The sequence below is a fragment of the Camelus dromedarius genome, chromosome 3 (genome assembly GCF_036321535.1).
Source record: "Camelus dromedarius isolate mCamDro1 chromosome 3, mCamDro1.pat, whole genome shotgun sequence".
NCBI classification, from domain to species: domain Eukaryota; kingdom Metazoa; phylum Chordata; class Mammalia; order Artiodactyla; family Camelidae; genus Camelus; species Camelus dromedarius.
Window position 1 is genome coordinate 93,597,944 of NC_087438.1, and position 25,921 is coordinate 93,623,864.

The following is a 25,921-nucleotide window of genomic DNA, read 5'->3' on the forward strand; positions in this document are numbered from 1 at the left end:
AACAATACAAAATCAGTCTTTCAATTTAATAAAACAAAGCAAAATAAACAAAAAAAAATCAGTTACCATTTACTGAACCCCTATGGCATTATGGCCTAGAGCTTAAGAGCAGGAGCTCTGGAGCTAGGGCTTTACCATTTGCCATTCACCTTAGGTAAGCTACTTCACTTTCCTCATCTGTAAAATGGGGATTATAGTACCTACCCGAGATGGTTGTGTTGAAGATTAATTACTACGCACAAAGCATTGAGTATCTGGCACCGAGGAGGTATCAATTTTAGCTGTTATTATTTCTTCTCCTATACGGCCCACAGTCCTAGGCACTTTATAGTTATACCGCTAAACACCCCAACAACCTTTCAAAATGAATATATCACGTTCCCATTTTACTGCAGAAGCTGAAGTTACAGTAAATAAAACTCAACTGTTAGTGATTGGCACATTTAAATTTCAAACCTGAGTCTTTCTGACTTCCATGTCCATCTCCCTTTCCTTACACTGCACTGACTCTCTAAAGCTTTTTAACAATAGTTTTAAAGTTGTTTAAATGATTATGTACCATTTTTTAATTACTCCAGCTCTTGACTCTGACATGTAATTCCTTCCTCTCCCTCACATCCCACATCTAGTTATTCCTCAATTCTATCAGTTTCTGTGGTGAAGTCTCAAGCGTTGATTCCCACAGGAGCTACCTGATGAAGAACTTTACATCACTTTCCTAAACTACCAACTTAATATCCAAATGTGTTTCTCCCCATCTCTACATACCCTCCAAAGTAGCTTCACCAAAATGTCATCTTGAATCTGTTGTATAGTCAGGGTGACTATAACTCCCAGTTTGCTGGGGACAGTCTCAGCAAAGTTATCTCAGTGTAATTATTAACAGTGCTTCCTTTAACGTTCAAAAGGATGCTGATTTAGGTGTTAAAATTTATGGCCACTCTATGCTTGTGGATGGAGGGCCATCAGAGGTTTGTGAGCTAAGAAATGATACAATCAAACTCCTAGTCCACTATTCCAGATTCCACTGGGTATCTCTTAGCCACCTCTCCAAGCTTAATACATATTATTTCCCTACTTGTAGCCTTCCCTGGGCCAAAGTAAATTGCTTGCCATTCACTGCTAGTGGCCTGTACTTTACTACCTTAAAACCTCTGCCCATTATCCTTCCCAACATCAGAATGTTCTCCCACCATCTCTGCCTGAAGTCCTCCTGCCTCAAGCACCATCCGAATGCTAGGAAGAAATCGACTCTCACTTGAGATGGTCTTTACGATACACGTGGGAGCACCAGCAGAACCCAAGAAGGGTAAAAGAACTAGAAGAGAGAGGCAAGGAAAGAAGTTAGCCACATTAAGTGCAGAGAGGTCACAGCTAGCTTTGGTGACAAGAAGACAACTGTTGAGAGCATGAGTAGCCTGTAGTGGAGTGGTAGTACAGGAGAGCCTATGGCCAGTACTTAAAGCACAGCAGAGCTGTGTCACCTTGGACAAGTTAAAAATCTCTTAAGTGTGTTTTAAACATCAAATGAGATAAAACACACAAAATAAGTATTTAACACCTGGTTGCTGCTATTACTGAAAAGAGAATGGGATAGGAGGTTAATAGGTGGAGGCAGTGAGGAAATTCCTCTTTCAAAAAGTTTGAAATGGGATGAGGGAAAGGAGATTTTCTTCTTAGGGAAGGGTGAGGTTTGAGAATGTTGATAAACTGAAAGGAAGAAGCTAGTGGCAAGGGAGAGGTTAGAGATGAGAGAGAGAAAAAATTAACCAATAGGAGCAAAGTCTCAAGAGGAGCCTGTGCTGAGAGCACACTCATCCTCTAAGATAAGAAGGCAGGCCAGGAAATGTCTAGTGGAGGTGGCAAGAATCCAAATCCAAAGACAAAGGGGGTGTGGAGAAATTCTGGGGAGCAGAGTGAGGGTCTAGCTCAAGTGGTAGACTGCATGCTTAGCATACACAAGGTCCTAAATTCAATCCCCAGTACCTCTAATTACCTCCCCCCCAAAACAAATAAATTTATTAATTAACTGTGGGGAAAAGATCAAGTTTAAAGATTGCTAAAAGGAGCCAATTGCTAGGATTGAAAAACACTCACAGCAGTGCCAATCTGCACTGATTTCTATCCCTCCCCCACCCAACCCTCTCAGCAATGCTCAGCTTTAGAGAACATGAGTGAATGAGAGAGAAACATTGAGTGAATGGGGATTTAGGGACTTTCAGAACAGCAACTGAGAAAAGACAGGGGAACAGCACCTTGAGAGTACTAGTGACACAGGATCCTCTGAAGTGATCTGATCAGAAGTTCAGGCTGAGTGGATAGAGGTGTAAAGGCAGACAGTATATGGGAATGGGGTAGGGATCAAAGGCAGGCTCCTCAGAGAATAGAACTGGGAGAACACGGGAAAAGCCTTTAGTCGAAAAGCAGGTGTAGATATAGTAAAAGGGTGCGAGAAGTGAAAGGTGGGTCAGAATTGTGCCAGCAAAGAGGAGGAAAACGTGGGGTTCAGAGTTCAAGGAAGGATCACGTCTGGGTGGTGGCAAGTTCCAAGACCTGGCTCCAGCATGGACAGCTGAAGAGAACTGTGGATGAAAGATATGGGAGGCTGTGCTACAGGGCACATTGTCCACACTGACAGGCAGTTGCATCATCTAGAAGATTGGAGGGCAGTGCTATAGAAAGCAAGACTGTGAATCAAGTGGCAAAGTCCTCACTGAGGATGACTGTTGGTAGGTGAGAGCCATGAGGACTGATGGAGGGTGGAGTGGGTAAGACATGAAGGTTAAAGGATTTTCAGCATAAGGATGGTACCAATTTGCTGTTGTAAAATTTGTCCCAACATAAATAATCTAGTAATATACATAAGGAAACTCTTCTTTAGAAGATAATAAAGGGGGAGGGTACAGCTCAGTGGTAGACTGTGTGCTTAGCATGCATGAGGTCCTGGGTTCAGCACCTCCACTAAATAAATACATAAATACATAAATATAATGGGTAAATTTTTTAAATTTATATTAACAAAAAGGATAACGAGATATTTATATTTTCTAAAAAGTTATGGTTTCTAAGATCCTTAAAACAAGCTAGGAGTCATTAGCCACTTTAAAGTAGAAGTAAAAATGCCCGACTAAGAATAAAAGTTACTTAGCCACAGATACCTGAGCCCTGAGAACAGGTTACACAACACCATGAACACGCTATTAAGACATGTGAAAAGCAAAGGTCATGAACAAGGAAACATATACACGTCAGCAGATTTATTTATTGCATGAGCACCAAACAAGAAAAGTCGCTATGCAGATTAGAAGTGATCTACTCAAGTAACATGAAAATCAGTCCAAAGGGTGTAATGGAACAGAAATTCTCAGATTACAAAAACTTCTTAAAGTCTTGTCCCATTAAACTTATGTGGATGATTGCATTTATATGGAATGTCCAGAATAGGCAAATCTTTACAGTAAGCAGATTAGTGGTTGTCAGATTAGGGGGAAAAGGAAATGGGGACTGGCTACTAATGGGTTTCTTTTGGGGTGATGAAAATGTTCTGAAGTTAGTGATGCTGGTTGCACAATGTTATGAATATACTAAAGACACTAAATTGTACACTTACAAGGGTAAATTTTATGGTATGTACTCTCTCTCAAAAAAGCTATTATTAAAAAATTAAAGAAAATTAACTGTTAAAAATTCACATGGACTTTTAATATTTACAGGTAGTTAATATAAGTAATTTAGCAAAGTCATTTAGGTATGAACTTAAAAAAAAATACACCTGAGGAAAAAATACACATAAGATGACAAGATACAAATATTCCAGAAAGTAGTGCTGGGAGAAAATAAAAGCTATAATATTCTAAGGAGGCAAATACAATTATCAGAACAGGATTCTAGAATCAATACATTAGTAACTTCAGGAAGCAATGCATGGTAGAACTGTGGTAAAATGGATGGAGTACCTATCCTAGAATTTTAAAAATCTAAAGTTAATATGCATCTTTTGAAATACTATTATTTCATTCTGGGAATGCCAATCTTCCTGAGCCCAAGTGTGATCCTACATAAAGGGGAAATACCACCTGCCTCACAGAATGATGCAAATGATTAAATAGGATAATGTATATGAAAGCACTTTGAATACTACACAGTTCGGACTAAATTAATTGAAATTCAAAGCATAAAACTTTAAATGCCAGTTTTCAAATTAACTTCAGTTTTAACAACTTTTAAAAAAATTGTAGTCAGTTTACAATGTGTTAATTTCTGGTGTACAGCATAGTGACTACGTTATATAATATATTCTTTTTCATATTCTTTTTCATTATAGTCTTTTGTGAGGTATTGAATATAGTTCCTTGTGCTATATAGTAGGATTGTTTATCTATTTTATGTACAGTAGTTGGTATCTGCAAATCCCAAACTCCCACTTTATCTCTCTGCCCGCTGTGTACCCCGGTAACCTTAAGTTTGTTTTCAATGTCTGTGAGTCTCTTTCTGTTTTATAAATAAGTACATTTGTGTAATTTTTTTTTTTAGATTCCACATATATTAACAACTTCTAATATGAAAAAGTTTTTAATGATGTTCTGATTTTATTTAAATATTAACATCATCACTGTCAGTAGAAAAGGCACTAGAATAGTTTCTTTCAAATCCAGGTAAAGAAATTCCACTAGAAGAAATTAATCATAATTTTCTACACAATTTTGTCAGGCTTATGATTAAAATATGTACAAATTCCACAAGATCAGTATACTATCTGTAAACTATACACACTTCTCTCTCAAAATTAAACAATACTAGAAATATAAAGGCCAAACTCTGCTTGATCATGTTTTGTAGAATTTTGGCAAGCCCCAGTGCATTACAGTCGTCCGTTGGTGTCCTAGAGGATTGGTTCCAGGCCCCTTTGCCCCATCCTCAAGTCCCTTATATAAAATGTCATAGTATTCGTATAGTATTTACACGTAACCTACACACATTCTCCAGTATATTTTAAGTGATCTCTCAATTACTTATAATACCTAATACAATGTAAATCATAAGCCAATAGTTGTAAATAATGTAAATTCCATGTAAATAGGTCCCAGTATAGGGCAAATTCAAGTTTTGCTTTTTGGAACTTTCTGGAATTTTTTTCCCCAAATATTTTCCATCTGTGGTTGAATCCTCATAATGGAGGGCCAACTGTACTAAAATAATGGACAGTGACAGAGGGAGGGTATAGCTCAAGAGGTACAGCATATGCTTAGCATACACAAGGTCCTGGGTTCAATCCCCAGTACCTCCTCCAAATATAAATAAATAAATAAACAAACAAACAAACAAACCTAAAAAAAATGGACAATGACAATGTTGAATGTTTTAAGACAATGCTGCTTTATAAATACTTTTCCCTAAAATTGTTAATTTTCTTTTTACAACCTTTATAGTATTAAAACTGTTGCAAATAAAAAATTCAAGAAAACACTTTAGGATTGAATGAGCTCCAATTATAATAATGGAACTAAACCTTTTGGTTTGTGTAATGAACAAAAAGTACATACTCAGTATTTCTTTAAAGAAAAGTGACACTTGATATACATAAGGTTAAATCTATGACAAATACAAACAGGATTTTTTTTTAAGAGAAAAGGGGGGAAAAACTATATATTAAAAAGTCCACAAATAATAAATGCTGGAGAGGATGTGGAGAAAAAGGAACCCTCCTACACTGTTGGTGAGAATATAATTTGGTGCAGCCACTGTGGAAAATAGTACGGAGATTCCTTAAAAAACTAAATAGACTTATCATATGATCTAGCTGTCTCACTTCTGGGCATGTGTCTGGAGAAAAGTCTAACTCTAAAAGATACATGCACCCCAGTGTTCATGGCAGCACTATTTACAATAGCCAAGACATGGAAGCAACCTCAATGTCCATCAACGGATGAATGGATAGAGAAGATGTGGAGTATATACACAATGGAATACTACTCAGCCATAAAAAAGAATGAAATAATGCTATTTGCAGCAACACAGATGGATCTAGAGATTATCATACTAAGTGAAGTCAGACAAAGAAAGACAAATATCATATGATACCACTTTTATGTGGAATCTTAAAAAAAAAGATACAAATTAACTTATTTACAAGCCAGAAATAGACTCACAGACACAGAAAACAAACTATGGTTACCAAAGGGGAAAAGGGTGGAGGGAGGGATAAAGTAGAAGTTTGGGATTAACATATACACACTACTATACATAAAATGGATAAACAAGGACCTACATATAGCACCGGGAACTGTATTCAGTGTCTTGTAATAACCTATAATGGAAAAGGATCTGAAAAAGAATATATATGTATGTATATGTACAACCATTTTTTGCTGTACACCTGAAACTAACACAGCATTGTAAATCAACTATACCTCAATAAAAATAAGTTAATTTTTAAAAAGTTGTTTGAGACCCTGAGTACTGAACTTGCCTATAATGAACTAAGAAAATAAAAACTGACATAAGCAATAACAAATTCAATCACTAAAATAATTTTAATTCAAATTGTTCTATACACAAAGAAGAGAAACTTTTCAATACCGTGATCTTAAAATTATTTGCTTGATAATGTTTTGCAGAAAAATAATTTAAATGAATTTCAGCCAAGTGTACTTAAAGAAGAAGGTGAAGAAATAATGAATCATTTCTGCAGAATTCTGATTTATAAGCTTCAAATGATGTGGCAGTGACATTCATTTCTGATAGCCTAATCTTTTGTCTCAATTCTTGCTTGAAGTGCAAGGCAAAGGAACGTTAAAATTGTTTAGCTTATTGAAACTGCTAATCTTCATAATTTCTGATAATGCTTCTCTAATACTTCTAAAATGAGGGCATCACCTTCCTCTTCTGCAAACTCAGAAAATGCCAATGAACTATTAAGTGTTTAAAGTTCAAAATATTTTGATGAGGAATGCAAGTCCTCTAGAACAGTGTTAGATACACATATTGCCTTAAAATATCAGCATCAACAGTTATTGACAAAATGTAAATCATCCTTTATCCCTCATATGTAAAGTAGAGGTGATACTACTGCTTCTTTAATGGATTGTTGTGTGCATAGCTGGCGCTTTACACATAGTAGACAATAAATGTTCCTTTCTTTTTTTTCTTTCATTTGCTTCATTGTGATTTACTGTAAATGGTACTTTAACACTGAACACCGGACATTCTTCAGAGACACAGTGATAGCACAGATCTTGATATGAAAACGTGCAATTAACATTAGGTTTAATTTTTCAGATTAAAAAATTTCACCTTATTTTGCCCGAAGACGCTAATACCTTAAATTTCTTGACAAGTTTGATTCTTTTGGTCAACGGTATCAAAGTTTTAACTGTTGTCAAAATCAATTTCTACCTTGTTGGAAAACTCTTGGAAGAATTTATAAGCCATTACTGTTTTCCCCCCAAAAGTGTATCTTTTCCTTACTCAACTGGGACTTGGGCTAGCTCAATACGTTAACTACTATTCGATCTGTCCGCACACTAACTGGGAGAACTGAAAACAGCACGCCGCGTTACAACCTCTTGAGCTGTCAGTGATCCCGGCCTCCTTCACTTGACCGGGTGAGGAAACTGAAGCAGAGAGGAAGGACTTGCCTGCAGTTCAGAGTCATCTTGTTCTTCCTTGAATTAACCCACCGTCTGACACCAGCAGTGTCGTCCCAGGATGACGTACAAAACGGCCGGCCCCACGGAGCAAGAAAGGAACCCGTCCTCCCTCCAGCCGCCAGATTCCAGGGCGGAAAACAAGCGTCCCTTCCTCGCCCGGTTGCAGGCAGGGGCGGGCGGGCCGAAGCCAGAAAAGTGCTCCTTCCCTGGGGTCAACAGCTGCCGCCTGCCGGTTTTCCCCGGAGGAGATGCCGCCACTCACCTGCGATTGGAGAGAACGCAATTCCTTTCTTAGCGTTGGCCTTACTCCCTCGGACACCAAACTGCAAAGCGCGATGGCTGCCGCGGCCCTAATTATCGTCAGCTCCTTCCGGACCGGCGGGTGCTTCACTGCCGAAGGTTCGCAGGACTGCAGCGCCGCGCGCTTGCAGTTCCGCCTCCTGGCGGTTCCGCCGCCAGTCCTGCGGCTGAGTGCAACCCGAGTTGAAGCCGGCTGGCTCTCCACACATGCTTAAAGGGGTTTCGGGGGCCTCCTAGGCAGAGAAAGGAACACCAGTTACTAGTTTGGAGAAATTATACGTGACATCTTTTTTAAAAAAAATACATTTTTAAAGTACACCTGTTTCTTACAAGGACCTACTGTATAGCACAGGGAACTATATTCAGTTTTTTGTCATGAGCTTTCATGGAAAAGAATCTGAAGGAAAAAAAGAAATACATATATATATATATATATATCGCTTTGTTGTGCACCTGAAACTAACACTGTAAATCGACTACACTTAAATAAAAAATAAGAATTGGAAGAAAACAAACTACACCTGTTTCTTGAGTTCAACAAGTAATTTACAAAATGTGAACTATGTGCCAGATAATATATTGGATACTCGGTACTGAGCCTTAAACAAGGCTGTCTTGACTCCACCGCCGCTCTTTGCTAATGGATGTTTTCTTTCTTTCTGTCTGTCTGTCTCTCTGTCTCTGTCTCTGTCTCTCTCTCTTTTTGGTGCTGAAACCCGGGAACTGGATGTTACCTTTCTTAAATGTATTCAAATGGGAATACTTGGATGCCTTGAATGAAAAGTATGTGACAGTGCTTCCAAGATTGCTCTCAAGCCTAGGATTCTAGGTGATGGGGACAGAACAAGGAGGTGTTTGGGGAAAGAAGCAGACGTTATTCAGTAGATTCCCAACAAAGCCTATAACCAGCTCTGCTGGATATCCTCCTGTTTGATTCCAGCCTCAGGAAATGCCTTACTCCATGGGTCCTCCTTTCGCACCTGTCATTCCTTCTGCCAGAGCCAGAACTGCTTCCCTAGATCTCTCCTCTCCTACCAGCTAACTCCTCCATACTCTTCAGGTCTCAGCACCAATAGCCCTTTCTTGTCAAAGCCTCTCTCTCAGACTTGGTTAAGCTCTCTATTACAGGTTTCTCCAGAAACTACAATTTACCTTATCATTGAAGATATCTTGCTTATAATTGTTCAATTAAATATATATGATTATTTATTTATAGCCTCCCCCAACTGACATTCTTTCAGCTTTCTTAAAGGCAAGGACTATATTTGCCTTTTCCCCTCTAGAACCCATTTTCAGTGCCTGGCATATAACATGCACTTAATACATATAAGCAAGTGATTCATTCATAATATGGACTCCTAGCTACACTTTTGTCCTCAAGGAGTTAAAGAATTTCCCTAGAGTCCATTGGTCTGAGTTGGATGAACCTGCTGTTCCAGTCTGGGTTCCCCTCTATTCTCCTTTCCATTCACCTAATCTTGAATTCAGTTTGGTTTAATAAATACTTTTAAGTGGCCTGAGGCACTTCAGTAGGCTCCTCAAGATTACTCCACAAATCTTCTCTTGGATTGCCTTTCTTTCCTGATATCCCTGGCATTTAAGTCACCCTTTAAAAAAACACTAAATTATGATTCCTGCTGGCTTCAGCAACAGATTGTAAAATGACTAGGAGTGGGGAAATGACAATAAGCAAGACATAGTCTCTTTCCTCCAGGACCTTTCAGATTGGCAGGGAGGTGTGTTAGGTCACAACTAACTATAAAAGAAGGTAGGAGTAGAAAAATGATAACAAAGTACAAACTTGTAGTAGGGGTGAGGGAGTGGTCAGGGCCTCAGACATCAGTGTTTGAGGAGAGCCTTAAAGGCTATATAGGATATTTACCCCCAATCTTTTTGATGATTGTTGTTGTTATAAATGTAATACATAGTAATGATAGAAAGTTTGGAAAATCCAGAAAAATATAATGGGAACAAAAAAAAAATCACCCTCAGTCACATCTCAAGGATATAACCAGTTTTATAAGATGATAATCATACTATAAACAGTTCCATAAAACATTTAAAATTTATTTATTATGGGCACTTTCCCATGTAATTAAGTATTCTTCTAAATCGTGAATTTTAAATGGCTGCATTTTTAATAGAGTATTAATAGTTAAGACTACCACCTCTAGCTACAGGCTATGGTTCTAACATTATTGGCCACTCAAAGTTTCAGTTCCTGCTTATGTAAAATGGGGACTAATGCCCAGAAGAGATAATATGTAATAAGGAGAGACTAACATTCAGAAAGGAACAGAGATGGGAAAAGTACTAGGCAAGTATTATGGCTTGACTGAATAGATTTGGATTGGACTAGCGGGGACCTTGACTCCCAAACTGTAAAGCCTTTTGGAGGTTCCGAGCCAAGCAGGAACACAGTCAGAGCCGTGTTTCTCAAAGTTTGCCCTGGCAGCAGTGTGTGGGTTTCAGGTCAGGACTGAAAGCTGAAATCAGTAATGAGGCAGCTGCAATCATGCAGGGGAGATGTAACATGGGACTGGGACAGGTCAGCGGGAACAGAGAAATAATAAGAAAATGTAAAGGTTGGAACCTATGTGATTTCATGATTGATTGCATGTTGGTAGCAAAAGCAAGGAAATATGAGAGCCCAAAGCTTTAACTTGGATTAGTGAGTCTACTTCTATCTCCACTACAGCCACCTTACTGCAGGCCACCATCATCTCTTGCCTAGGTTACTGCAACAATTCTTTATTTCCCACCAATCAATTATCATCCTCACAGCTGTTGGAATGACTTTTTTTTTTTAATGGATTCATCTTAAAGCACGAATTGGATCCAATTACATTCCTGGTTACAATTCTTCAATTGTTTCCCAAAGTCTATAAACCCTTTACAGTGCTTTATAAGGCTCTTGTTACTCTGGCCCCCTCTATTTTTTGTTTGTCTGTTTGTCTGTTTTGGCCACCTCTATTTCTCCAATCTCATCTTGTGCCATTTTGCCTTGCTTACTAAAGCAAGCTCATTCCTGTCTCTAGGCTTTTGTAGGTGTTGTTCCCTTTGCCCAGAGTTCTTCACCCCATCTTCTCTCTTTGTATAGCTAGCTTTTTCATCCTTTAGATCAGAGCCTAAATGTCACCCCCGTTCCTAATCATCCTATCCAAATCAGGTCCCTGCTTCCTTTTCTTCTCACTACCAATTGCTCAACAGCACTTACCAAATTTGAAATTAAAAAATATATACTTGTTCACATTTTTGTTTCTTCCACTGTAAACTCCACAAAAAGAAGAGACCCTGTCTGTCCTCTTCTGTTTTTGCTTGGTGCCTAGCATAGTGCCTGACATCTAGAAGGCATTTAATCAATATTTGTTGAATGAATGAATGAATCAATGAATGAAGGAGCTGGTGAGGTCATTCAGTAGAAAGTATGATAAAAAGATAGATTTAAAGGGAAATTTGTATCTCAGATCTCTGATACTATGGTGCCAGGGTGTGTGTACAGGGGGTAGGGATGGAGTGATATATTTAGAGTTAAAAAAGTAAAGAGTTGGCATTTAACAATGCACCTCCAGTGCTACCCAGGGAAGATAGGGCCTGACCAGAGGCTGACACTATTTTGGCTATACTATTAGGTCTGTATCAGATGGGACACAACACAGCATTGTATTAAGAATGTAAAAGAATTAGAGAACAACACAGTTTAGAAACAAGCGCTAGTGATGGAGTTTAGGCTACAAATGCATATGAATTCATAGTAGTGAATTAATGAGGGTCAAAGTATTCAGAATAGAAGATTGGAAGGGATGACACTTTAAATATATTCATTCAAAAATGTTTATTGAACACCTGTTAAGTGCAAGGCCTCAAGCCAAGTGCTGAGAATACAGAGGTAAACAGGGCACAGTCAAAACAAACAAACAAACAAAAAACAGGGCACAGTCCCTGGTCTCTACTCTCTTACAGTCTAAACAAGGAGATAGATATGAAATGAAAAGTGATTACCTTCCACAGAGAACAAACTATGGTTATGAAAGGCGAAAGGGCAGGGAGGGCTAAATTAGGGGTTGGGGATTAACAGACACACACTATTATATAAAAAACAGATAAACAACAAGGACCTACTGTATAGCACAAGGAACTATATTCAATTTCTTGTAATAATATAATGGAAAAGAATCTGAAAAGAAAATATGTATGTGTGTATAACTGAATCACTTTGCTGTACACCTGAAACTAACATTGTAAATCAACTACACTTCAATAAAAAATTTAAAAAATGATTACCTTAAAATTGTCAGGATGCATATAGAATCTTATCCCAACGAAGAAAGAGAAACATAAACACAAATGTATGACAATGATGAGAAGTGTTTTGAAGAAAAAAAAGCAGGGTGAGAGGGATAGAAAGTGAGCAGGGAGGGTATGCTGTTGTATAGGGTGTTCAGAGAAGGCCTCATCAAAAGGTCTCATTTGAATAAACGCTCAAAGATTGAGAGATTGAGCTACACGGGTGTCTTGGGGAAGAGCGTCCCAGGTAATGGAAATAGGGGTTACGGTAGGCTTGTGCTTGGGTAGCTAGGGAAACAGCTAGTGTTTCTGGAGTGGAGTGAATAAGAGGGAGTGGGGAAGATGAGGAGGGAGAGGTAGCAAGGCCAGGTCATGTGAAGCCTCGAAGGCTATGAGTAGGACTTTGGATTTTAGTCAGCACTAGATGAGAAAAGCCGTGCAAAGAAATTTTAACTTGATGGGGCAGGCACAGGGAGCATTACAGATTTTGGGGTACAGGAAAATAAAAATGGAATCAGTATTTAGGAGCTTAATTCAACAAGTAGGATGGATGGGAGAGATTGAAACCAGAAAGACTACCCCCCAATAGTTCAAGTGCAAGATGATGAAAACTAACCAGAGTGGGCAATGAGAATGGCAATACCTACATAAAGGTGAAAAGTTTTCCAAGAAAGCAGTGGGATTTACTGGCTTGGTGTGGGATGAGTGTACTTGTAGCTTCAGAGCTGCTGATTTTAGATACAAACAGATGTTCTGTCAGAGGCAAATGAGGCTAAAAGAACTGTTCCTAAAATGGAGGCACAGGATAGTTTCAGAACAAACCTGTTGTTTGTAATTGAAACTTTTGTTTGAAATAGAAATAGAATAATTAAAAAAATAATTAAAAGAGCTAAAATAATATCCCCCATCCTGAAAAGTAAACAGAATTGGTCCTGCTTATCAGCTGACAATTCAACAGTCATGAGCAGGAAGGCAAAGTGGACTTAGACTGGTGTGAGCCCAAGTCCACTTCTGCATATCAACAAATTTTATTAGGAAGGTTTATCTCCCTCTTTGGGGTCTAAATAAGTAATCAAATTTAATTAAATAGTCTTTGTATAGTGCTGTCTCATTACTGAAACACTTTTGTGTCATTTGTTTTGTTGTTTATAATTTTCTTAAATAAGGTTGAAGGCTCTGAAAATAATGTGCAGAAAACCTGATACATAGATACATGAAGGGACATATGTGGTAGGAGGGTCTTGTTCTGGAAAACAAGAATAACAAAGTAGAATTTATTACATTAGTTTAGAAAAGTGTATGGTAGTGTAGGGTAGAAATAGATAACTGACCAAAGACATATCAATACCCTTAACAACTGGTAATAGCACTAATAATTTTTCCTTAATATTCATGTGGCCACACACTAAAAAGCAAGAGAAGGAATTGACAATGTGTAGATAATATATAAAATGAAAATTACTCAACTTTTAAAATATGTTATCTCACCTAAATTACTTAAACTTATTTTCCTACTATTTTCCTGAGGGTGTGAAAATGATAAATGCTGCTTTTTCGCTCAGTATTTTAAAGCTGATTACACTGAAAATGTAAAAAACATTTGGAAGACTTAACCACAGTTTGTTTGTTTTTGAGGGGCACTTGATAATAGCAACAGGATACTTAGTGATGGAACAAACTTTAGAAAAAGCATTGTTTACTTATTAGCAAATTATTTGTTTATTTAACCTGATTTAGCCAGAGATTACTTTCTAAAATGGCTCATCCTTCTCCATCAGTTTTTTTCTGAACAGAGACATTGCTTAAACAGAACAAAGTCTAAAGAAAACTTGATTTAACCAGATCAAACTCCTGTGTCAAGGTCAACCAACCAAGATCATTAAGGAGTTGCATTAAAAAAAAAATAAAAGGATTATGGGGGACGGCATAGCTCAAGTGGTACAGTGCATGCTTAGCCTGCATGAGGCCCTGGATTCAATCCCCAGTACCTCCATTAAAAATAAACAAATAAATAAACCTAATTACCTCCCCCCAAAAAAATTTAAAAAGAAAGAATTTAATGCAAGCTTGAGACCAAGGCTAAGCACCTCCCCTTTTGTAGAGTGACCCTGAGTTTCTGTCTGACCTCAGGTAGGTCCATTTTCTCTTTAAAACACTAAAAGTCTTGTGTTCTTGGTATATATGATTTGGCATTTTGTTACAGGGGCTCTAAGCTGAAAATAGTTTGTCCAGAAGTATCATCTTCATCCTCAGTAAGACTTTGTACTTGCACCTTGCACAAAGGAGTTCAATTTTTCAATTCCACACATAGCAAACACATTTTTAGTTAGGTTCTAAGGCAAATGATAAAAACAGGATAAAAGTTAACACTTAACTTATTTCAATTCTTACTGTTTGTTTTTCGGGCCTTACACAGCAGTTTACATCTCTTTGTATGTAATATAGCATTTCATAGCAGGTATCTGACATTAAATGAATTAAGTAAAGATGTATTTCACACTCGGGTTTTTAAACTCTTGACTTGACATTTTAATCAACAGTACAAATCTGTAGTTTAAAGGGCTTGATCATCAGGTCAGAACAGGAAAAATGTAAGTACAATTAAAGTGGCTAAGATGATTACTTAGTTCATTAATTAACAGTGTTGTCTAATCACTCCAATTTCTACCTCCCTTTGACCTCAAAAGTAAAAAAAATATCTTGCCTAGAAAGGAAGTTTGAATGTTCTACCTTACTGTAAACTCTTGGGAGAGGAAATAAAACTGCCATTTAAATATGTTGTTAATGAACTTTGGCATGACCATGCTATGAATCAGCAAGTTTCCAAATTAAAATTACTTCTCAAATCCCCGGTCAAAAGCAAAGACCCCCCACCCCCACCCCTCGAAAGCATAGACCTCCTCTTCGGCTTGATTTTTTTCAACACACGTACATAATTAACCATCCCTTTAAAAAATGCCCTCACAATTTACACCTGGAATATAATGACAAAATGTGAAATGAAATACTGCGATGATTATTAATCGGTTCAGCTACCCGAGGTATAGCCTCAACAGAGGACGAAGACGTTTGATGTCTCAGGTAATCGTCACAAAAACTGGAGGAGAGGAACTGTCAGTCCCACTCCACGAAAGCTGCCACAAGCCCTGATTGCCCTCAGATCCCGACCGTGCGGGAGAGATGACGTTCACGACGGATGGGGTTTCCGTGGCTGTGACACACGCCACTTCCGGCCGACGGTAAGAGTCAGTGACGTGGCAGGCGAGACCGAGCATGGTCCTTCGGGCCGGGACACCCCGAGCTGTCAGGTGGCTTCTGGGCAGCCCCGCCGGGAGAGAAGAGATCACCTACCGCCGAAGCCGCTGCGAGGCCGGAGCCGGAGCCGGAAGTGCCACGTGTCCCAACTGCGCCTGCGCGGGCTCCGGCTGACAGGCAGTTCCGGCCGGGGCCTCGCTGGGTGTCTCTGCGTTTGGCTGCTGCCTCCCAACCCGGCGTTCCCGGGCCCACCGGCCCGACTCCCGAGCCTGAGCACCCAGGCCAGGCGGCGGCCGCCGGCGGGCTGGGGAAAATGCGGCGCCATGCCTAGAGCTTTATGCGCCGCCTTCTTTCTATCCCGCCTTCAGTCTTAAGTCGTTAGCCCCCTCCCTCCGCTTCCAGCGGCCGTCTTTTCAGCTCTCGGCTTGGCGCTGTCGCAGACCCAGACCAGCCCCTTCCAACCTTGATAAACATCGTCGTCATGTCCCAGCCCGGGATACCGGCCTCCAGCGGTGCCCCTACGGGTCTCCAGGCCCAGAACGGGGCCGCCTCGGCCTCGGGGTCTCCCTACACCAACGGTAAGTGCCTCCTGGGGGCGGGGGGTGGGGGACCGGGGACGGCGAAGTTTGGTCCCCGACTCGACCTGACCTTTGGTTTCTGCCGCCGTCTGAGGCGACACAGGAGAGAAGGGTGACCTCCCTGTCGGGGTTAGGAGCAGATGGAGGTGGCGGGCTGGGCCACGGAGACCACGGCGAATATGCAGCCGCAATCCTGGGCTCGTTTTAGTGTTTCCTATTTATTTATTTATGTTTTTATGTATTTATTTATTCCTTCAACAAATAGTTGGTGAGCACTTGCTGTATGTAACGTCCTGGGTATACATGGGTGAAAAACACAGATTCAGTCCATACCTCAGAACTCTCATACAAAGCTCCTGGTGTCTGTTTACGTGTCTTCCTCCTTCGCGCCACCTCATCCCTGTCTTCTGGAGAGCATAGTTTGGGATCTGATCCATTTCGGTCCCGCAGTAGGATGGGGGTCGTATTTAGTGTGAATTTGCGGAGATGAATGAATGATTGTGCTTTACGAAGACTTCTTTAGGGCCTGCTCATGTCTCCCAGAATCTTCCCCGAATTGTAGTTAGGCCACCTGTTCAGTTTTTCAGCTTCGAAACAACCAAATACAGGAGAGGATCTCGTTTGATTTAAGAAGTCTTTACGTCACTTTGAAAGAGGTTGGACACAGGTTCTGAACCTCTAAGGAGCGTGTACATGTGGCACTGTTTGTCATTTGGTATGATGATGTCTTACAATTTTATATTCCTTCTAGAATTCTTTTCATTGTCCTATATTGTGATTTGCTAAGTTAATCATAATTGGTATAATAAAGACAGGTTTTCTGCCAACAGTTTGCCAAGTTACCAGTTTGCTTGTAAATCTTTGACTCTTGGAAACAAAACTGGTAGAATAATACTAAAATGCTTAAATCGCCCATTGGAATCTAATATTGCTGTGAAATTCTAGAAAATAACCAATGAATAAAATAATTAATTTACATTGTTTTTAGAGACTGCTGTTTTCTTTACGAAGAAAGCTCTAAAAGACTTTTAAAAATGTGAGTAGGCAGATAGGTAGGCAGAAGCAAGAATAAGTGGGAGTGAACACTGGAATGGTGTTAAATTGAACCAGTTGTTCTTTATTAAATTTATGGTAACAGATTGTGTAAACTACATTTTATTCTAGGCTATTTAGTTACAATTTCACTGAGGGTGAAATGCTTTTGAGACATTTACTTTAAGGTAAAAAAAACTTAAGCAATATGTTATATGGCTATGGCTTCTTACAATCTATAAATTGTAATTTTACATGAGCTTTAAATGGTAAATCTTGCAAATATGCTTGTAAACTTACATGTAAGTATAGTTTTGATAATTTTGAAATGTTCAAGCAGTTTAGGCACTGTATATACTGTACTGGAGATGTCACTATGTTGATTTGACCCAGTCCAACAGATATTTGTTGCATACCTAAGTTCTGTCCTTAACAATATAAAAGCGAGTAACAGTCCCTGTACAGAGGTCGCTCAGAGCCAATTCAGGAGTCAGATAGGGAAGGCAATCATAGGACTGCAAATGTACTCCTTCTCCCTTTTAAAAATAAGTTTACGGTGTACAGCATTATAATATGACATCTACACTAAAAAGTGATCACCGTCACAAGTTTAGTTAACCATCTAACACCATACAGTTGACCTCCTTCACCCATTTCACCTGCTCCACCAATCCCTTCCCCATTGGTAACCACTAATTTGATCTCAGTATCTGTGAGTTTTTGTTTTGTTTTGTCTGTTCATTTGTTTGTTTTAGGTTCCAAATATGAGTTAAATTATATGATATTTGTCTTTCCTAGCTTATTTCACTTAACATAATACTACCAACTTCCATCCATGTTCTTGCAAATGTCAGAGTTTCATTCTTTTTAGGGCTGAGAAATATTCCATTGTGTATATATACCACATCTTTATCCATTCAAACATTGATGTACTGTTAGTTTGTTTCCATATCTTGGCTGTAGTAAATAATGCATTGAACAGAGAGGGGTACATATATCTTTCCAAGTTAGTGTTCTTCAGTTAATTCCCAGAAGTAGAATAACTGAGTCTTATGGTATATACCCTTGTTAAGATACAATTTCTTAAGTCTTTTTATAAGCCTTATTTCTAAAGATTTTTTTTTAATATTCTCAGTAAAATGGCTAATGTCTGTTTTGGTTTCCTTTATTGTTCATCCCATGACTAATAGAGTAGGGTTATGGTGGAGAATTGGAGGGGAGGGTATTTCTCTAGAAGGTGAAAACAAAGTTAAGTGCTGGAATCTAATTTTTTTGGTTAACTCTTTGTAGGCACTTACTGCTGCTTAAATATTTTATTGACAACTCGTAAACTTTAGGTTTAATGTAGCTTGCTTAAATTACATATTGCAGTTTAATTAGATTTTCACATTTTTTTTAGATTATAATTGAAAGATCGAGTAGTCACCTTTTTCATTTTTCTATTACTTGCTTTCGTATTGTATAGTGTCTTTATATTACAGAATCCTTCACATACCTAGACATCTATTTCTGTGGTAGATTGTTACCTTGCACTACAATCCAAAGGTTGTCTAGACAGGTTTTTCTAAGTTTCCATGTAGATTTGTGTACACATATTTCCTTTGCAAAAATTGATAGTGGAACTGCAAGACTACTTAAGCTGGCAGATCTTCATCTGATTACCATATAATAAGGCTAAAGACCAATCATGACTCTCACTTTTTTTGTTGTTATTTTGTGACTCCTACTTTTAATTAGCTTCTTTGTTGACTATTTGAGTTAATTTGCCAAGGCAGTTAAAAACTGTAGTTTTATTAATTTTATTTTTTGTATTTATGCAGTATTCAACTTATCCCCATATTAGATTGAATTAGAGGGATATTTTACATCCTCCCTCCCCTGGATCCTCCTGTTGTATTGTAATTTTATAAAATAATACCAGTTTCCCTTCTAGACTGTAAATGCTATGACGACAAGAATATCTTTTTTTTTCACATCATCCTCTCTCCATCAGACCCACATGCTATCTAGCACATTTAAGGAGTTACCAGTTTTATTGAATGAAAGTCTTAGGATTGGATATTTTGCAATTTAGTTCATTAAACATGTATTGACTTATTTTTTTTCTGGTAAATTTTTCTGTGGATTTTTGTACAATATCATCAGCTAAAACAATAGAATATGGGTGCAGATTGGTCTTCAGTTTAAATGCTAGACTTGTGTTCATATCTCTAGGCTGACAGAAGTGTAAATCTTTTAGTTTCACTATGAGGTAAACCATATTTATGATTGTGTATTTTTAGTACAGGAAGTCCTTAGTAGTGATCAAAGCATGCTGAGAATAAAATTGGCATATGGTCTAGGATGCTGATTGTTGGGGCTAATGTTTTCAGTCAGGGCAGTAACTTTGGACTCCTTGCATGCCTCTAATAGATCTTATTGTGTTGAGCTTCTTTTTAGTCTCTGCTGATAGACTGGGAGCTCCTGAAATATATACAATAGTAATAATAAGAACTAACATTTATTGTTTACTTACTCTATGCCCAGTCACTGTGCTAGATTGCATTATATGCATCATCTCATTTAATCCTCACAACAGCCCTATGAGATAAGAACTGTTAGATTTACTAACAAGGAAACTGAGTAGTCAAGCAACTCGATCAAGGTCACACAGCTAATAAGTTGTGGAACCTAGATTTAAATTAGGCAGTCTTACTTAACCACTATTATCAAAGATCAGAACCTTCTCTTTGGTTTCTTTATGTGGGTGTATACATATAATTATAGTAAATATTTGCTGATATTTTTCGAAACTGCCACCTCGTTTATTTTCCTTTGTATTATAATTAATACATAGTCTGTCTCTCACTTTTGTTCGTATTTAGTCCATTTCTTTGTTGTTTCAACATCACATTTCATAAATGTTTTGTAGATCCTGAAGTTGCCTGTACCCCTACTTTGATTCTTAGTATTTGCTCTTGCCCCTCAGTTGCTTTATTAAAGCCCTTACTTATGTTTATTGATTGACCCACAATTTGTACTCAAGCAGTAGCATCCCTTTGTTACACTTACAGTTTCAAGTAGTCAACTCTTTAAGTGATCAGACTGTATTTTGATGTGCGGACTGAGGTGCTCAGTTTTCCCCCCCAATACTTGTCTTTCAAACCTGTTGTATTTAAAAGCACATACACAGAAGGAACTTTTTGAGGATTATGTAACACATTGCTATCTAAAGCACAATGTTTTTGAATATTTGGCTACTTTACTGTGACTTTTTTTTGTACTTTCATGTAGGACACTATAATTAATAGAATCATATTCAGAGGAGCCTTGAATTAATTTAAATTGGTTATTCAGTTGGATTCATGAATGATAGGTGGAAAGTGTAAACTGTCCCTGGCAAATAGTAGCTCAGTGTATGTTAACTGAATGGATTAGTGAATCAGTTGCTGAAGAATACAAGATCTTAAGTTTTTGTTTTACTTGGAATATTAGGGGAAACCATTCTGGGAAGCATCTTTCCCCCTTAAGGTTAAATTTATTTAAAAGGAATAGTTTATTGAGTGTGTTCTTGTGACTCTTGAGTAGGCTTTCTTGAAGAAACTTATAAAATTAATAACTTACATTTTGTATTCATTAGGATAATATATCAGAAATATCTTTTAATTTTTATGTTCTAGATTTCATAAATAATAATGTCTCAATCATTTTTATACATCATTGATTTCCAAAGTTCATGATGTTCATCCTGGAGTACATGAGAAATACCAGTACGTGAAATTTTTACTAATGCAGATTCTAAGAGTCCATAGAGTCCTATAGAATAGAAATTTAGAAAGGTGGAACTTAACATGTCTTTGTTTCTGGAGCTGCTGGTTGGGTGATTGGGAAGCTATCATTTAATTTAATCTCTCATTTGTTTATTTTTTACCCTTTCTAATTTGGCTTCTACTTCCACACATCCACCAAAACTGTGCTTAGTAAGGCCACAAATGACTTCTTGGTTATTAAGTACAAAAAATATTTTTCAGTTCTATCTTTCAGTTGCTCCCTCTTTTCCCTAAAATGTTGGTGTTCCTTGCAGTGTTTTGACCTGTTTCTCTTTTCTTTTAAAAAAAAAACACTTACTATTTCACATAATTGCTGTGATTGGTTCTCTTTATACTCTTTACATACTCCTTGCATGATATCATTAATTCTCATGGTATCAAAATATTGTACATATGCCAGTGAATCCCAAAGTTGTATCATAGGCTAAAAACCCATCTCTTTGGCTGCAGATAGATGTCTTTCTGTTGGACATCTCCACTTGAATTTTTTGGTGGCTCCTAAAATTATGTTTAAAGTGATTCTTCAGCCCCTCTTCCCTTTGCTATTCCCTGCCTTCCCCCATTCTTTTCTCCTCCTCTATCCTGGTAAATGGCATTGCCGTCTACTGAGTTGCTCACTTTGGAATCCTGTGAATAATCCTTGATTCTTCCCTCTCTTCAGTTCTACATCAATTCACATATTCAATTCCATATCAAGTCTCATCAGTTCTATTTCCTCAATCATTTTTTAAAATATAAGTAATGTATAGGTGCTAAATATTTCTTTGCAACCCGTGTTAAATTAATTTTTATAAAATGTATATACAAACACAAAACTATGTATAAACTCCATATGTTTATGGCTGTCATACCATTGTAAACCAAAACAAATTAAAGTGAAAAGTCTACAAAAGCCACAGAATTCAAACTTTAAAACATTAAATAATGTGATGGGTTATATTTGGCTCAAGCCAAAATTGATTAGTTTTTTGATTTTGAACATGTTGCAGTATCATTTGGATGATTATCATGATCACCAGTTTTCCTTTTTAAAGATGAAACTTGTTTTCAGTTGTTGGAAGAAGAAAACTTCCTCTGCCCTCTTAGTTTTAGTGTTTGGGAGCCTGTGAATTAAACTGGCAAAAGACAGATTAGCAAGAAAAAAGACAAAATTACTTATGTAATGTGAGGGTTCATAAAAATGTGACTCAGTGAGACAGACAGAATTTGGGACTTGTATACCATCATATACCATCTTAATAAGGAAAGCAGGGAGAGAGAGAGAAAGAAGGCACTTATGGGAAAATAAATTAGTTTTAGGAAAGATCAATGGGCCCCTGGAATAGATGGGAGACCTCATCATTTTGTGACAGTGTATGTTTAGGTGTAGTGTGGAGACTTCTCATCTCAGGTAATGAGTCAGTCTTCTGTGGTTGCTCCTGGGGAGGAGATTTATGACAACTTAATTATTTTTTCTTTTGGGAGGCTCTTCTTTTAGGCCAATAAGTGATCAGGAACTCATGCCCTCTGCTCAAAATAATTTTTATGCCATTGTGGTATATTCTGGCCCCCTTTAAAATCTCTGATCCATTATTTTGATGGACTACTTAATTTATTAATGATGTCAAAATAAAGTAATTCAAATTCATTTAATGAAAACTTGATTACATATTTACTACTAGACTTCTAATAACCTATTGCAAGTTGGTACATATAAAAATAAAATTTTCTTGTTATAGTCACTCAAAATGGATCTATGATAGTGACTACTACAAAGCAGGTTCTTTTCTATTTGTCTTTATACCATGTGGTCTTGTGACTGCATATTCTTTTCATTTTTTTATCGATGTACTGTAAGACTTCTGCTTATTTTGTGTATTTTGATGATTTTTGGCTTTCACTTGGCTGCACTTGACTTGAAGGACTCTAGCATATTATTAGCCTGTGATAAAACAGTAAATAAAAATACAAAAGTGAACCATGAAATCTTGTGGCAACACTAGGCTGTGAGATGTTGTTTTTTTATCCAGATGACCTAAAATATGATTATAAATTAACTTTTTACAAGTGTTTTTATTGATTGACACACCTGTATACCCACTGCTGCTATTTAGTCAATCATTTCTTGCCTGAATTACTGCCATAGACTTCTTCTAGTCTCTAATCTCTCCTTCAATTCCAAAGAGGTTCTTTTATGTCCTAACCTCCTGCCTCACTTCAGGCACTTGACTCAGTCACTTGACTTTGCTCTGCCATACTGATTCTTCAGAATGCCCTTTCATGAACAAAGGCTATTGCACATGTTGTTCTTTTTTCTGAGAACACTCTTGACAGCCCTTTTCCTGGGACTAACTCCTATTATTTCTTAAGATTTCACTCTCTGTTGTCCTTGCCTGGTTGTTTGTCTTCCCATTTGAACTGCAAGTTACTCGAGAGCAGAGATGGAGAAGACCTTATTCACCTTGTGTCCTCAGAAGATATCAGTAAAATTTGTCTTTTCAACCAGGAAATGAATAGAATGTTCCTAACTATTTGGAATAAAGTGAATGATTAGCCTAAATATAGTGTTGACAGTAAAATCAGTCAATAGTCTTAAGGTCTAAGAAAGAAATGGAAAATTTTATTCCAACCAACTTGAGGATTACAGATTGAGAAATAGTCTTTCAGAAAGCTCTGAGGAATATTCTACCAGTTAGAGGTCAAAGCACAGTTATGTACCTTTTTAAAATAAAGGGTTATACATCAGATAATGTATTGACAGTTTACACAACCCAGATCTGAATGTACAAAACTAGTAGTGGGTCTTCATGATCCTTTACAAGATTAATAAGGTTATCTCCTAAGTAGGTCTGGCTAATATAGATGCACAATACATGCTAAAGGGAGGAGGCCCAAACAGGCAGAGAAAATTTTTGTTTAAATTTTTCTTGTCTTGCGATAAAGTAAGAAATTTATTTCATTAATTTTCCCCCTTTGATCATCAATCTTTTGATAGAAAGCATTAGGTGATCAAATGTTTGGTCTCTCAATCCCAGGGTGATGGCTTACCTGCCGTGGGTCTGTCATGTCTCTCAGTGTTGGGTCTTGGGTCTTAATAGCCCAGTTCTTTCTTTCCTTTTAGGCATTTGTACTAGTAAGATGTCTGGCAAGGACTAAGGGTCAATTCCGAGTTGTCCAGTAGGACTTATGTCAATTTTACTTTTCATGTTCATTGTGCAGGTTCATTAATTTATAGAGAACTATAGATGTGATCAATAGTTAAGAAATTTAAGCCGAGATTCTCCAAAACCAAACCATTTTCCTCGTATTTCTCCTGAACTGGTAAGAGGATCATTCAGAGTGGAAATCTGATTCTTCGTGAGTCATAAGATGAGTTATATCAGGAGACTCATTGGGTATAAAACACAACATTCAGTATATATTATAGCACAAGTTCCCCCTTGGGAAGCAGTTAGAATCTTGAGGGCCACACCATTCTTTTTCTCATCATGGAGACTTCCGAATTGAGCAAGCTGATGGCTTGATGACTGTCATTCAAAGCTTGCTGAGTAAATTTTGTTAAAGCCTCTATATAAGTAAGAATATCTTCTTTTCCAAGTGAAATAGCGAATGTTGTGGCTAAATGGTCATATCATAGGAAAACTGATTGAACCCAGTGTGCTGGAATTAAAGGCAAATTGGCAGGGCCTGTTTCCGAGGCCACCTGTAGGTGACTTTAAGCCCAAAGGAAACCAGTTGTGCATCTTCCTAGCCAACCTGGAGAGAGCCAAGGCCATTAACTTGTTCCATAAGTCCATTGGGTCCTTTTAGGAGCTACCCAGTATTTAACATCCAGTGGAAAGGAGTATTTATGGCCAGGTTCAGAACAGATGTCATTAACTGGCCAGGTAAGAGAGTCCCACTCAGTGATATTGGTATTAGCTTGCATGGTACTAGAGTTTCTTTCTTCTAAAATAAAATGTCTAAGGGCCATGCATTTAGAACCTGGGAGAGGAGAGATCTACCAAGGTAACCCAGGAGTACTAGACATAGGTAATTGGCCCAAATCCAGCAATCATTGATTTTTGAAACTTGGCATATGATTGAGCCCAGGAAAGAATTGCATTTGGCTCATAAGCAAAAGTGTGTGCAATTATCAAAGTCATTAGGATTTGGGCCTGGTCCAGCATCTTGGGTCAGCTGTCTACTTCAGATGTCATTTTCTTCTCATCCTGGTCTGGTAGTGCTGGTCTCAATTAGCTGAAACCAGGCATCAGAAACAGGAGTTGCAATCTGTTCAGGAGAGGAGGCCTGATAATGGCCCCTTCCAATGTGGCTGCAGAGTCCTTTATCTGATGTCTTTTCCAGTACGCATAATTCCTGGTTGCAGGTCATAGGGCATCTGATCTTCATCCAAAATTAGATTGCTGTGATAAGCTTCGGAAACAAACTTACAATGTCCTCTTAATAATTCAATTAAGTGAGTTGTAATTAAACTATACAATAATATGATAACAAGGAGCCACCTGAGAAGTGAGTCGTAGGTAGTAAATACAAAAAAACCCTCAAAGACAACACTAGAACTTAATATCCACTAAAACAGTTTTTCTCTTTAAAATTACCCTAATTTCTACCAAATATAGCCAAGTTAAGATTAATTTGTTTGCAAAATGAGTCTGGTTTCAATAAACTTGGCCTAATTATTTACATAAATATAATTGATCTTGTAGGCTTTTATAAGTTGGCTGAGCTGGAATTCCCATAATGAATCTGAAATTGAACTTTTAAAGGCCTCCCAAGACCAGGAAAGCCATGCCAAGGGCTTGCTGGCGGATTCTGATATCTATAGATTTTGATGGGTTTCTCTCTTCTCAGGGTCTCCAGAATATCTAGATATTCCTGCACCTGCCATGAGTAGCCTTCATTATTCACCTGGTAAAACTACTGGGAACCTAAGAGTTTCCAATTTCTGGAGGAATCAGGTAGAGAGAAAAGATGAATGTTTCACTTCTGCTTACAAAGGTATAATTTACTCAATAGCTTGAGGGGAAGG

At 37.9% G+C, this 25,921-nt stretch overlaps 2 protein-coding genes across 5 annotated transcripts in view; one reads left to right on the forward strand and one right to left on the reverse strand.

Moving 5' to 3' along the window:
- Nucleotides 1–8,040, reverse strand: part of SAR1B (secretion associated Ras related GTPase 1B) — a 28,041-nt gene extending 20,001 nt beyond the window's left edge. Inside the window, exon 1 of one of the 2 annotated variants that reach the window (XM_064484290.1) lies at nucleotides 7,912–8,034. The gene's annotated coding sequence lies outside the window, so the exon portion shown is untranslated. Of the gene's footprint in view, nucleotides 1–7,911 lie in introns of both variants that reach the window. The other variant, XM_010981568.3, reaches the window with a different exon arrangement.
- Nucleotides 8,041–15,573: 7,533 nt separating this feature from the next.
- Nucleotides 15,574–25,921, forward strand: part of SEC24A (SEC24 homolog A, COPII coat complex component) — a 61,604-nt gene continuing 51,256 nt past the window's right edge. For 2 of the 3 annotated variants that reach the window (XM_031449051.2, XM_031449052.2), the window contains exon 1: nucleotides 15,594–16,069. In XM_031449051.2, the coding sequence (XP_031304911.2) occupies nucleotides 15,973–16,069 (97 nt within the window). In that variant the 5' untranslated portion in view covers nucleotides 15,594–15,972. Of the gene's footprint in view, nucleotides 16,070–25,921 lie in introns of all 3 variants that reach the window. The other variant, XM_031449053.2, reaches the window with a different exon arrangement.